Source organism: Eretmochelys imbricata, chromosome 3 (assembly GCF_965152235.1).
Source record: "Eretmochelys imbricata isolate rEreImb1 chromosome 3, rEreImb1.hap1, whole genome shotgun sequence".
Lineage (NCBI taxonomy): Eukaryota > Metazoa > Chordata > Testudines > Cheloniidae > Eretmochelys > Eretmochelys imbricata.
Window position 1 is genome coordinate 56131273 of NC_135574.1, and position 15130 is coordinate 56146402.

The window sequence follows — 15130 nt, forward strand, 5'->3', positions numbered from 1 at the left end:
TGAGAACGACTATAGCCTCATGATTAAGGCAGTCACCAGAGCAGTATGAAATGTGGATTCATATCTTCTCTATGTCTAGCTCTAATTTCAACCTTGCTGTGTTAGTGGTACCAGCCAACTGGTAACCTCACCTGTTGGTTCCTTTTTACCACTAATAATTGAGGAGCTTTCTTGGGCTACTCCTTTCAGTAGCTATAACCAGTCAACTTTTTGGCTGGATTTCTTTCTTAGGGTATTCCTCAGTGTTTTAAACCGATTTATTTTACTATTCATTTATTTCTTCTGTCAGATTTAATAAATTGGAAATAATTTAGATTTGGTAGGAAGGGCTTTTGTGGTCTCTCTTAGCATTATGATCTCTCTTTTTCTCTCTCCTTACCCCACGAGAACATACTAGTTTCCTACTTACAGTACCACTAAGATATGGGATGGGATGCGATGCTTTCTTCAAGTACAGGAAGGATGCCCTTGTATTCCTTTCCATCAGAATCTCTAGTAGAAAGATTCCTGGCAAAGCAAAGGAGAGTCAGCATTTATTTTTCCTAATAGCTCCAGACTAGCCAAGATAAATATGATTCTCAACTTCGTTTCCAAATACCAAAGCCAAAAAAGTCCTCGAACAAAATAGCATCATCCTGTGATGGTGGCTAAAGGAGAGAAAATTACTTGTTTCTTTGAAGATATTATAGTGGAACACCAGATCTGCTATAGTTAAGGTTAAGCATCACTCTGTTTAAAAGTCAACTATTCTAAGTGCTCTAAAAATCTGCATTCTGACTCAGATTGCCTTGAAATTTGCTGTGCCACATGGGAGTAGTGATAGTGCTAGTTTTCCAAATTTCTGTCATTTGAGCAAAGCGTTCCCAAAACACCCAGCGTTTTACAAAATCACCTTGTTTTTCTGAAGGTTTTCTTTGTGCACATCTGGGATTCCAGCAATGGCTGTGATCCTCCATAAACTGATCTCAGTTCCTTGGGATTTAAGTCAGTTAGTGCACAGCTTTTTTTGCTGAAGTAATGTTGAAAAAGTTACTCAGTTAGGGACTTCAGGTTGACACGTACCAAACTGTCACACCTGGGATCACGAATAGAATGGTGAAATATACCTGACATCAGTCAGAGTAGCGCAGGGTGACACGCTGTAGTCATTGAACTCCAGCTATACTCAAATGTGTCATCTGGAATCTGAGAGTAATCTTTGGCCATGTTGCTACTTTGTGTCTGTAGCAAGGGAGTTTTATGCTTTTGGGAAGTGTGCCTTGCAAAGTACAGTTCTTTTAAAAGGGCCTCTAACTATTTCTGAAAGATAAATAACACCTTACACCTCCATTCTACACAGATATGTAAGAATGGTTGTTGGGCATGTTGCTGTGAAAGTGGGATAGAGGTTTTTGACTGTTTGGAAACTCCCCTAGAGTAACATAGTTAAAAGAGCCTCTAATTTTGTTTTGAACTATTGCTCTGTATACTATAATGCAGCATATGGTGCCTTAATGGATATTTCCCAAACAAAAGTTTCCAGATCAAATATGGGTTGATTCACAGGTTGCAAAGAGAATGAAATGGGTGTGCACTGTATTGAGATAGGCTTCCACAGACTCTTCCCTATCTGACATCACAGACTTGGAATAACTCAGGGTGATAGTCACTGAACCCCAGTGTAAGGGAGCAGACTCACCCCTGCGGCACCTCCTGCTGGTCTTGGTCAGGAATCAGCTCACCAGGCTCTGGAGCACCCTCTGCAGGTTGGTGATCTGCCTTACTGCTGGCCCCACGTTACTCCCAGACCCAGTGCCCCTTGTCTCTTGGATGGCTGCCCCCTGGCAGTACAGCCACTGTCTCTCAGGGTCATCGTCCCCTCCCAGGGAACCCACACCCACTATCTCCACCTTGCCTCAGTGTAAGGCCAGTCACCAACTAGCCCCTTGTATCAGGGCAGACTGCAGTGTAAAAGCCACTCATCACTGGCAAGGAGGGGTTTAGACCTGCTGCCTCAGCCTACCTATGGGCTGCCCCCTTTCCAGCCCCGATACCTGCCTAGCCTTCTACTAGGCCACAGCCTGGGATTTTCCAGGTCAGAGCTCCCCAGCTCCCTTAACCTTTCGCCAGCCCTGCTCCAATCTAGGTACTCTCTGCTCCCTGCAGCCAGGTTCCTCCCTCTCCAAAGGCTGGCGAGAGAGTGAGTGTATCAGCTCCTGGCTCACTGCCTACTTATAAGGCCAGCTGAGCCCTAATTGGGGCATGGCTCCAGCTGAGCCTACTTCCCTACTCAGCCTGGGCTGCTTTCCCTAGCTACAGCCCTTTCCTGGGCTGTTCTAAGCCCCTTAGGGCAGCAGTGGGTGTCTACCCTGCTACACCCGGTCATATTCATTGACTAAATTTGAGTCCTGCCCTTGGTTGGTATTTGAGAATGGCTGCTAGGCATAAATGTTATATTTTTAGGTTGGGCACAAGTAGTGCCCCTTTTTCAGCTATTGTTGTTATATTTTGTGTGATGTCTTAACATGACTCATGTAAAGTTTACTGAAGATAGTGTTACCCACCTGGAAATCAGTTCATGCCCTGAGTTCCTTGTGCAGTTTCTCCCTCTTCCTCCCAGAATACTTAGGGTATGTATATACTAGAGCAGAAAGGTGTAAATTCCTGCGTGAAGAGACATACTCGCGCTAGCTCTGATTGAGCTAATGGGCTAAAAAACACATGTAGCCACAGCAGCACAAACTTCAGGAGAGGCTAGCTGCCCTGTGCCTTGGGTCTTGGATGGGATTGTACTTGGAGTGGCTAGTAATTGGGTGGCTCTGGGAGACATGCTGTAGTAATTGAACGGTTTTTGTTAAGGTAAATCTTGGGTTTAGGTCAGGTGTAGCAGACTGGAGCAACCTATATGGTCTGTCCTCAAACACTGAGTCTACTGAGTGTAAATGTTAAAGAGAAGGTTAAGGGATGACTTGATTACAGACTACAAGTACCTACATGAGGAACAAATACTTAATAATGGATTCTTCGGTCTAACAGAGAGAGGTACAACACAATCCAAAAGCTGAAAGTTGAAGCTACACAAATTCATATGGGAAATAAGATTTAAATTTTTAACTGTGAGAGTAATTAACCATTGAAACAATTTACCAAGGGTTGTGGTGTATTCTCCATCACTGGCAATTTTTAGACCAAGATGTTTTTTTCTGATGTTATTTTCAAAAATATGGAATTATTTTGGGGACATTCTGTGACTGTGCTATACAGGAGTTCAGACTACATGATCACAATGGTTATTTCTGGCCTTGGAATCTGTGAACCCCTTCACTCTGCTCAGAGGATTCTTTCTGAAACATTGATTTCATTTACTCCTCAGTAAGCCCCAAAGGCCTTTGTCATGTATGCCACCAGACTGTTAACAATTCATATAACAAGATATCTGTGCACTGCTATTGACAGTTGCAATTATTCAACAAAAAAACCTTCAAAAACAGACTCTGACGAGAAACAGCAGAACTGGAATTAATCTGAAAACTGGACACCATTAAATTAGGCTTGAATAAAGACTGGGAGTGGATGGGTCATTACACTAACTAAAAACTATTTCCCCATGCTCATTTTCCCCCTACTGTTACTCACACCTTCTTGTCAACTGTTTGAAATGGGCCATCCTGATTATCACAACAAAAGTTTTTTATCTCCTGCTGATAATAGCCCACATTAATTGATTGATCTCGTTAAGGGTTGGTATGGCAACCCCCATTTTTTCTTGTTCTGTGTGTGTGTGTGTATATATATATATATATATATAATAAAAAATCTTCCTCAGGGCCAGCTCTAGGATTTTTGCTGCCCCCAAGCAAAAAAAATTTTGGCTGCCCCCGCTTTTTTTTCATGCCTCCCTGCCCCTGGCTCCGCCCCTTCCCTATCCCTTCCCCAAATCCCCAGCCCCGCCTCCTCCCCAGGATTTGCTACATTCCCCCCCCCCAATTGCTTCCTGCGGCTCCCTTCCACCCCTGCAACGCCCCGCCCTAGCTCACCTCTGCTCCGCCTGCTTCTCTGAACACGCCACCGCTCCACTTCTTCCCCTCCCTCTCAGGTGAGGGAGAGGCAGCGTGTTCAGGAACCGCTCTCCGCCCCAACTTGCCTCCGCTCCACCACTGCCGCCTCCCCTGAGCGCACCGCCGCTCGTCTTCTCCCTCCTTCCCTCCCCGTGCGAAACAGTTTTGCGCGCGGCAAGCCTGGGAGGGAGGTGGGAGAAGCCGAGCGGCGGCAGTTTCCCTCAGGGGAGCAGGCGGAGCGGAGGTGAGCTGGGGCAGCAGGGGCACATTTCTAGGGGGGGCATGGCCAGCGCTGGAATGCCGCCCCTAGAAATGCGCTGCCCCAACACCTGCTTGTTTTGCTGGTGCCTAGAGCCAGCCCTGATCTTACTGTATTTTCCACTGCATGCATCTGATGAAGTGGGCTTTAGCCCATGAAAGCTTATGCTCAAATAAATGTGTTAGTCTCTAAGGTGCCACAAGTCCTCCTTGTTCTTAATATTCACAGTACTCTATTTGCAAATCAGTAAGGCAGTGTACTGGTGCACAATTTTGGTAAATAGAGTGTCTGTGTGTGTTTGTGTGCGCGTGCGGATGTGGATGTGCGCCTCACTGTAGTTAAGTCATTACTTTAAAAATCAGGGGATGAGATTTTAATTTACCATTTACATATTTTGCCCTGAGGTGAACCCCTACAGGATTTTGATATTAGGATTAGAAGGTAAATGTTTTTTGTATTAAAAACTGCTTAAAGTATAAATCTGCACTGAGTATCATGAGGCCACCTGTCTTCAAAACAAATAATCCTCTCCTCTGTTGAACTACATAGTACAGGTAATGGTATGTGGAGTTTTCCTGAATTGGAAGTGAGTAATGAGAGGAAAGGTAAAGATGATGAAATATATTTTTCATTTAATCATTTTAAACGTTAAACGAATACAGCAGGGCTTTGGAGCTGTGCTCCGGCACCACTCCAGCTCCAGGCAAAAACCTGCGGCTCCACTGCTCTGGAGCTGATCTGCGCTCCAGCTCCGGGCTCCACTCCAAAGCCCTGGAATACATCCCTCAATCTCTGGATACATTTATGATAAAATAATTTAGAACTTGGATTGTAGACATTATTGTCATTAAATCGTATCATTAAGGTGAATTAACTTTTTTTTGCATGAAATAATTTTTAAAGATGTCAGAAGTCTCTCTTCCCTTTTAAAACATACCTTTCCAAATTCTGTTTTCTTTTCAGTACTCTTTTTGCTTTTAGCTTGCCTCTGGCCGAAGGGGCAAATTAAGATTTCAACTCAGCAAACCATCCCTATGCAGCAAAGTTCTTAACGTTAAGTATGTGCTTAAGTGCTTTGCTGAGCTTGGACCCAAGGTCCTGAACCTGCATTGAAAACTGTGCAGATGCAATGATCTGTGCACATGATTCTGTGTGTGTTTGGGAACCAGTTTTGTAGGTAAAGATTCAAATGGGATGAACTCTGAGTAAAGTGGCTGATATCTTTCCAAACTGTAAAAACTAAATATTTATTTTATAGAGTACACAAGTTTTTCATATGTAAAAACAACTTCCAAAACCTAAATTTCTTAAACAGCAGTACACTACACTCTGCTGAAAATCTGAGGTGGACCACCAGAGTTTTGAAGATTACCAGTTGTATTTAACCACAGTTCAGCTGCTTTAGATTTAAATAAATTAATAAATAGTAGACTTATACAAATGCTAAAAAGGGCATATACTCTAGGTGCCTTTGACATAATTAATTATATCACAAAAAATACCTTCACTGCAGCAGTACGATTCACTATAACCCACCAAAGGTGAAACAGGGAAGTTAAAAGTTTATATCAGTGTCACCTCCAGAAATTTTCTACCTTTGTAATTCCCCCCCAGTTTTAAATGCTTGGGGTAAGGAGACAAGCTTTGTGACATGCCCCTCAGAGTATAGTTATTTTGGACTAAGGAGTGGAGCAAATTCCAAAGTAATATTCAGAATAACATGTCAAGATCTAGGTAGTTATTAGAAAAATGCTATATTTGGATCCAGAAATTATTACATATATTTGACTATATTATATGTTTAAGATAATGGCCATTGATGAGGGTTGACAGTATGCCACCTCATCTTGTTTTAACTGAAATCATTATTAGCTATGAGGTGATGCAAAGTCATAGCTGATCCAGTGATGAGAAATAAATTCCTGTATTAGAATGCGTCCTGTATTAGAATGGATTTCTGTTGTGAAGAGTACTCCTTTAGTTAAATAATCTCCTCAGTTCCTTACAGTAATAGAACGAGATGTTGGATATCTAATTTAAGTATTTTGTATGTATTTAATGAAAAATCATCATTCTTAACTCATGCTTGATAGGTGATGAGTCATTTCTTTGAGTATTTTGTTTTTGTAGCTATTTTTTATACAGCTTCATTGTAGGTTTTTGAAAAATTGCAGAGCTTGTAAATTTAATATGGGTGCTGTTTTATCACATTTTTAAATGGTTATTTTCTAGATTGTGTAAATTGTTCAGGGTAGGGATGGTCTTCCTTTTATCTCTTGTACAAGTATTGAGCACGTTATCAGCATTTAGTTATTAGCAGTGCCTTCCAACATCTCACTATTTTTGTCACACAGTTTTGGCCAAACTGAAGTTTCTTTTAACTTAGTTTTGTGTAAGGGTTCAAATTTAGAATTGATTTTAGTTACCTAGTTCTCTCTTATGTTACTTATGTTATGGTAGTGTTGAGAGGCTCTAGCTGTAACTGGAACCCTGTTGTGTTCAGTTTTGGTCACAGTATTTCAAAAGAGATGTAATAGAAATAGAGCAGGATGGGGGACTAAAGTGAGTCATAGGAGATTGAGATGATTGTGACTGCTTCATTTAGAGAAGAGATGAATAAGAGGAGTATGGCTGATGTATACAATAATGAATGGAATACAAATGATAAATCATTCACTGCTAATTATCTTTTATCATAATATGAGAATATGGGGACAGTCTGTGAAATTGAAAGAAAGCTAACTTAAAAATGATACAGGTCAATTCTTTACACAATGAATGGTTAACCTGTGGAACTCATTCCCACAAAATATTAGTGAGACTGAGCTTAGCGGGATTCAAAAAATGGATTAGACATTGATATGGGTTATCAGAAATTCTCCATTACATTAGATGAGAATTAGATGAGATATTTTTTTAAATTGGAAAGGACCAACCTTTTTGCCTCTGACATTTTATGAAGAAGCTTCTTCTGTGGGCATGTTATTCCTTAATTGTCCCCTGTAGAGCTTCTTGCAGCTTCCTGAGAAGCACCAGTTCCTAGAGATGGGATACTAGACTACACAGAGCACTGGGCTGAATGCAGTGTGGCAGTTCCCAAGTTATGAGCTATATAAAAATAGAGGTAGACACAGTTCTTGTCCTAAAGACATTATAACCTGATAATGAGCTGGTCTAAATGTAAAACCTACCCTTCAGTCTAGCCTTTCCATGATGATGAAAATGGGAAGTAAACAGAACAGGGATCATGTAGTTTACTTTTAGACTTTTATGTCATGGTGATGAGATCAGCAGGAGTTCAGTAGATTAAAACCAATATTGAAAATATATTTTCTTGAGATATTTTGACCAAAAACCAAATCAGTATCAATAAGGAACTAGAACGGGGAGGAGGCACTAATAAAATAGGGAAGAGAGACCCAGAAGATGAAATAAAGGTGGAAATGAATTGTATAATTTAGGCTTCAGAGTGTATTTGAGTTTTCTACCTATCCTTATAGTTAATGATAGGTAATCGTGTGGATAGCAAAAGAAAGTTAAAATTGTAACCTCACATTTTGAGGTTTGGAATTCTCTCTCTCTCTCTCTCTTCCCTCTCCCCACCACTTTTAAAAGTGTGAAACTTAAAGAAGGTCGTGAAAGGAAAATATGTATTTTTGTATTAGAATTTTTGAATCTCTGTATATTGGTAAATATACGAGTGACTGTTTATTTCATAGTTTGCAAATTATTTTTTGGTCTCTTTCTTTAGTTTTTACCAGATTCGTGCTTCGATGAAAATTCCTCCAAGAGTGCCGCACAAATTAGAAGCCAGCTTGTTACCTGTGACAGGTAAGTACAAGAATTTTTTATAGTGAATGTAGTCTAGTTTGACTACATTAATTAAGAGGACACCTCCAGGATTTTTATGTGCAGAATCCGACTTCCTTTAAATTATTATAAGCTAAATGCCAGCAATGCTTCACATTCCTCAATTTGTAATTTAAAAAAAAATCTGTAACAGTAACCGAGAATAAAAAGTCTTTTTTTGTGCTGACCTATGTTATCTGCCTTGTTCATCTTCACAGAACTATTCATTGAAGCTGACCGTACACTCTATTATTGGAAATGATATGGGAGAAACAAATAAAACAGCTTGACTTTCAGATTTCATGTTGAGTTTGCAGGGTTGCCAGGTAGAAAGACATCTTTTTGCTTGTAAAGTGAGCAAATTTAATGTGGACTCACTGTGAGATCCCAATCACCATGACTTTATTAAAAGTAACTAAGTAACTTTAAGTGGAACCACACTTGAAAGGGAAAATGTTCTGACATACTTATGAGATTAGAATTAGTCCATTTGTTTAAATAATTGTCATTGCCTTTATGTAATGCTATATACTGTATATACTCATTCATAAGCTGAATATTTTTGGTAAAAAAGTGATGCATCAAAGAGTGGGAGTCGGCTTATAAACGGGTCTACACCAAAATTTGGTGATTTTAAACTCTATGAAATCATTGAATTGAATATCTAATACATTGTCATTTTGTTTACTTGGAGCGTCTGCAGGCATGGCGTGCCATTTCCCCGAGCTCCCGTTGGCTGGGAACGGCGAACTGTGGCCACAGGGAGCTGAGGGGCTCCATGCCTGCAGACACTCCATGTAAACAAAACGTCCCGACCCGCCAGTGGCTTACCCTGATGGGCCAGGAGCCAAAGTTTGCCAACCCCTGAAATATAGGGTCGGCTTATGAAAGGGTCATACAGTTTTTACTATTTTTACCTATCCATCTTGGCTTATAAACGAATGGGCTAATGAACGAGTATATATGGTATATTAAATTGTTTTGATGAAAAGGAATTTATTGCCCCTGAGGTAAACCTTGAAAGTCAAGAGTACAACATAGATCTGAAGTGGGGAAGGGGAGCCAAGGTAGCCCTTCTGATATCGCTTTTAACAATACCATCTAAATAGCTATTTCCTAAAGTCTCCCTCTCCACACCCGGTCCCAGTCTCTTTTTCCAGTCTTGTCTCCCCTCCTCCATCTCCTTGCCAATCTGTATTGCCCAGTCTCCTTGCGAAACAAGTCCCAGCCTTCCTCCCCTGCAACCCTGCTCCCAGTCCCAGCCTCTTTGCCCAGCCAGTTCCAGTCTTCTCCCCACCCAACTCCCAGTGCCAGTTTCCCACTCCCTCCCCAACAGCTTTTAGTCTCAGTCCCTCCACCCACCCAACCCTAGGCTCCCTGACCCAATCTAATGCCTTTCTCCTCCTCACCCCATCCCCCCAGTCCAGCTCTTGTCAGCTGAATCAGGCAGCAATCATCCTCCATGCTTGCTTGAGTGTAAGCAAGGGGATCACTGAGAGCTTAGGGGAGACAGGCTTCCTGCTTTTAGTTCCAGTTCTCTGATCGAGCCCAGCCTGCCGCCTACAGCTCCATTTTCAGGGAAGGTCCAGCTCAGCCCTAGGCTGCTGGACTCTTCAAGGAAGTTTGTTCTGAAGCTCTAGCTACTCTCCACTGAGCACGTACAAACTGCAGTTTTTCCATACACTTATAAGTTGGCCTAATCTGGGTGGATTTTCACAGGAATGGCAAAAGACACATCACTGGCATATACACATACACTCTCACATAAAAAAGCTTCCCCTCCCTAACTGAACCTGGTCAAATTTCAGATCTCTGCTCCAAAGCATGGGGGTGCTGAATCTTCTCAAAGAAAAGGTTGCCTGAATTTAATATGGGCAAAACAATGTAATTTCTTTAACCTCATTTTTGCAAATAGGTGAACCATTATTACTGAAATTTCCCAAAACAGTTCAGCCTGAGGCTGACAATCAGCATGTAAAATTTCAGCCCAAATGGTTAAAGTTGGGCAAAATTATAAGCAATTGTAAATAGGTTTTGCAATAGGAAGTATGAGGCAACCTTAATAGGTGTTGCTACCTCTCCTGCTTATAATTATAAATGGGCACTATTCATAGATTATAAACTCAGAGGGAATTATTGTGATCATCTAGTCTGACCTCCTGCATAAAACAAGCCTGAGGATTTCCTTGAATTAATTCCTGCTTTAAGTTCAGTAGCTTTGGTTTAACTGTAACATATCTTTTAGAAAAAATATCGAATCTAGATAAAAATTTCTGGTGATGGAGAATCCACCAGAACCCTTGGTAAATTGTTCCAATGATTAATTACGCCCACTGTTAAAAATTTCCACCTTATTTGTATCTGAATTTGTTTAACTTTAACTTACAGCCATTGGATCTCATTATAACTTCCTCTGCTACAATGAAAAGCCCTCTTATATTAAATTTCTTTTCTCAAAATATGTTCTGAAGGGGTGATTTGATCACAAAGTATAAAAGTCTCTTTGATGAGCTAAATAGATTGAGCTCCTTGCGTCTGTCATTGTAAGGCAGGTTCTCTGATTTTTTAATCATTCTCTTGGCTCTTCTCTGAACTGTCCCCAATTTACCAACATCCTTCATGAATTTTGGACACAATATTCCAGTAGCAATAGCACCAGTGCTGAAGACACAGGTAATATAATCTCTCTACTTCTACTTGAGCTTCACTTGTACATTCAAGGATTTCCTTTGCCTTTTTGGCCACAGCATCGTTCTGGGAGCTCATGTTCAGTTGATTATCCTCATAACCCCCAGAGTTGCTGCTTCCCATGGTAGAGTCCCCGATACTGTAACTATGCTCGTGTTCTTTATTCCTAAATGTCTGACCTTATATTTGGCTGTATTGAAATGCATATTGTTTGCTTGTGCCCATCTTACCTAGAGATCCAGATCACTCTGTGTCAGTGACTTGTTCTCTTCATTATTTGCCACTCCTCCAATCTTTGTGTCATATGCAAACTTTATCAGATTTTATATTTTCTTCCAGATTATTGATAAAAATGTTAAATTGTGTAGTGCCAAGAACACAACCCTTAGAACCCCACTAGAAACGCAGCTGTTTGTTGATGATTCCCCATCTACAATTAGATTTAGAGACCTATCGGTTAGCTATCCATTTAATGTGTGCCATGTTGAATTTGTATTATTTTAGTTTTTAATCAAAATGTTGTGCATAACCAAGTCAGATGCCTAACAGAAGTCTATTACATGGTTACCTTTATTAACCAAACTTGTAATGTCATCAAAAATGGTATCAATTTAATTTGATAAGATTTATTTTTGCATAAACCCATTCTGATTAGCATTAATTATATTACCCTCTTTTAATTCTTTATTAATTTAATCCCATATTAGCCATTCCATTATTCTGCTGAGGATCAATGTCAGTCTGATGGGCCTGTAATTACTTGTATCCTCTTGTTTACACTTTTTTAATATTAGCATGACACTAACTTTCTTCCATTCTTTTGGAACTTCCCTCATTTCCCAAGAATCATTAAAAAAAATGTTAATGGTCCATGAAGCCGCTCAGCCAGCTCTTTTAAAACTCTTGGGTGCAAGTTATCTGGATCTGTTGATTTTAAAGTGTCTTTCTTCAGTAGCTGCTGTTTAACATCCTCATGAGTTACTGTTGTAATGGAAAGTATTTTATTATCATTATCATCTGGCTTTTCCCCAAAATACAGAAGAGAGATATTTTGAAAACTTTCTCTCTTTTCTGTATTATTATTTATAGTTCTACCTTTTCCATCTGATAATGGATAATTATTGGGATTCCTTTTGTTCCTGATATACTTAAAATACTCCTGGTTGTTGTCCTCCGCTGACTATAGATTTCTCTTTGTGTCCTTTTCCTTCCTTTATTAATTTTCTATATTATCGTCTAATTTATATTGCTAGTATCTTCCCCTCCTGTTTCATTTTTATATCTGTCTGTCTATGTGTCTGTCTGTCTCTGCTTTTACTTCCCCAGGCTGTTTTTTTTTTTTTTAACAAGTATAGGCTTTTTTCTTGATTGTGGCTTTTTGGGGGGGGCATCTAGTAAAAAAGTTCTTAAAGCTCCTAATATAAGTTTGCTTAATACTTTCCATTTTAAGACCCCGTTTTCAGTTGCTCATAACTTGGTCACTTGTTAAGTGTTTGAGCAAAAATTTTCCATGTAGGGTATCTGCCCCAGACTGATTTTTTTATTTTTATTTTTTTTTTAAGTTTCAACTCCAGCAGTCAAGCCTGTTTCTAAGCTGCAGGCTCTAAGGCCAGAAGGGGCCATCATGATCATCTAGTCTGACCTCCTGCACACTGAAGGCCACAGAACTTTCCCCCACCCTTTCTGTAATGGACCCAGAACCTCTGGCTGTGTCACTGAAGTTCTTATATCATGATTTAAAGACTTCAAGTTACAGAGGATCCACCATTTACTCTAGTTTAAACCTGCAAGTGACCCATGCTTCAGAGGAAGGCAACCCCCCCCCCCCCCCCCCGGGTCTCTGTCAATCTGACCTGGGGGGAATTCCTACCCAACCCGAAATATGGCTATCATTTGGAACCTGGGCATGTGAGCAAGACCCATTAGCCAGACACCTGGAAAAGAATTCTCTGTAATAACTCAGAGCCTTCCCCATCTAGTGCCCCATCTCTGACCATTGGGGGTTTTTTGCTATTAGCAGTCATAGATGGGCAGCATGCCATTGTAGGCATCTCATCATACCATCCAATATTAACCAATATATTCAGGTCTTTCTCCTCTTCTGTAGCTTCCAACTGATATGTTCCCAGTTTATAGCAAAAATATTTGTTCTTAGTCCCTAACTGCATGGCTTTGCACTATTAAATTTCATCCCATATCTATTACTCCAGTTTTCAAGGTCCTCCAGATCATCTTGTATGAAGTTCCAGTTCTCTGTATTGGCAATAACTCCTAACTTTGTGTCATCTGCAAATTTTATTAGCATACTCCCTCTTTTTGTGCCAAGGTCATGAATGAAAATGCTAAATAAGATTGGTCCTGAGACTGATCTCTGAGGAAACCCACTAGTAACTTCCCTCAAGCCTGATGGTTCACCTTTGTAGTTTCCACTTTAACCAGTTCCTTATACCCCTTTCAATTCTCACACTGTATTAATCTGCATCTTCTCCAATTTAACTAATTTTCCATGTGGAGCTGTATCAAATGCCTGACTAAAATCCAGGTAGAATTAGATCTACTGCATTTCCTTTGTCTAAAAAATCAGTTATCTTCTCAAAGAAAGAGATCAGATTGGTCTTGTACGATCTACCTTTTGTAAAACGGTGTTGTATTTTATCCTAGTTATCGTCAACTTCTATTTCCTTAACTACTTTCTCTTTCAAAATTTGTTTGAAGACCTTGCATACAATTGAGGTCAAACTAATGAACCTGTAGTTTCCCAGATTGCTTTTTTCCCTTTTCTTAAAAATAGATACTATATTAGCAGTTAGCGTATTCATAGGATATGACCCCCAATTTTAGACATTAATTAAAAATCCTTGCTACTGGGCTTGAAATTCCATGTGCCAGTTCCTTTAATATTCTTGGATGGAGATTATCTGGGCCCCCCGATTTGGTCCCATTAAGCTATTTGAGTTTGACTTCTACTTCAGATGTGGTAATTTCTGTGATGGGTTGGGTCACAGAGACCCCCTTGGGACTGCCACCTGATGTGGTGAGACTACCTCTGAGCCCGTTTTCCCTGGCAGCTTGGGACTTCAGAACTCTGCCTTGTTGAGCCAGACGTGCCAGTCTGCTCCAACACAGACCGAAGGTCTGAACCACGTCCCCCAAAAACTGCAGACTTAACTGAAAACCACGTAGCAGGTACTCCTGTCTCTAACACCCAGACACTCAGCTTCCAATGGGATCTAAACCCCAAATAAATCCGTTTTACTCTTTATAAAGCTCATACAGGGTAAACTCATAAATTGTCCACTCTCTGTAACACTGATAGAGAGATATGAACAGCTGATTGCTCCCCCAGGAATTAATTGCTTACTCTGGGTTAATTTATAAGCAAAAGTGATTTTATTAAATACAGAAGGTAGGATTTAAGTTGCTCCAAGTAATAACAGACAAAACCAAGTAAGTTACCAAGCAAAATAAAACAAAAGCACACAAGTCTAAGCCTAATACAGTAGGAAACTGATTACAGATGAAATCTCACCCTCAGAGATGTTGCAATAAGCTTCTTTCACAGACTAGACTCCTTTCTAGTCTGGGCCCAATCCTTTCCCCGGTACAGTCCTCCTTCCAGCTCAGGTGGTAGCTGGGGGATTTCTCATGACTACAGCCACATTTGTTCTGTTCCACCTCCTGATATATCTTTGGCAAAAGGCGTGAAACTTTTGTCTCTTTGGGTCCCCACCCCTCCTTCTAAATGGAAAAGCACCAGGTTTAAGATGGATTCCAGTACCAGGTGTGATGGTCACATGTCCTGTGAGACCCCAAACCTTCATTCTTCCCAGCCTGACTCACAGGAAAGCTTGCAAGTAAACAGAGCCATCTACAGTCAATTGTCCTAGTTGATGGGAGCCATCAAGATTGTAAACCACCATTAATGGCCCACACTTTGAATAACTACAGTAGGACCTCAGAGTTATATTTTATATTCCTAGTTTCAGATAAAAGAATGATACATTCATACGAATAGGGTGAACACATTCAATAGATTACAAGATTTGTAATGGTACCTTACAAGAGACCTTTTGCGTGAAGCGTATTCCAGTTACATTGTATTCACACTCATTAGCATATTTTCATAAAATCATATGGAGTGCAATGTCAATTTCTATTTCCATATCCTCATTTCCATTAGCCACCCTGCCACGACCCCTAAATTCCTCATTATCCCTCTTAAAAACTGACAGAAAGTATTCGTTTAGGTATTGGACCATTGCTAGATTATTTTTAATCTCCATCCCATTCTCAGTGC

The 15130-nt window shown here is 40.3% G+C and overlaps 1 protein-coding gene across 6 annotated transcripts in view; it reads left to right on the top strand.

Annotated features, from left to right (window-relative positions):
- FAM135A (family with sequence similarity 135 member A) overlaps positions 1–15130 on the top strand; it is a 145088-nt gene that overhangs the window by 34001 nt on the left and 95957 nt on the right. For all 6 annotated transcript variants that reach the window (XR_013345575.1, XR_013345574.1, XM_077812675.1 and 3 more), the window contains exon 4: positions 8048–8127. Coding sequence is in view for 4 of the 6 variants with exons in the window: in XM_077812675.1 (XP_077668801.1) it covers positions 8048–8127 (80 nt within the window). In the remaining 2 variants the exon portion in view is untranslated. The remainder of the gene's footprint in view (positions 1–8047; positions 8128–15130) is intronic.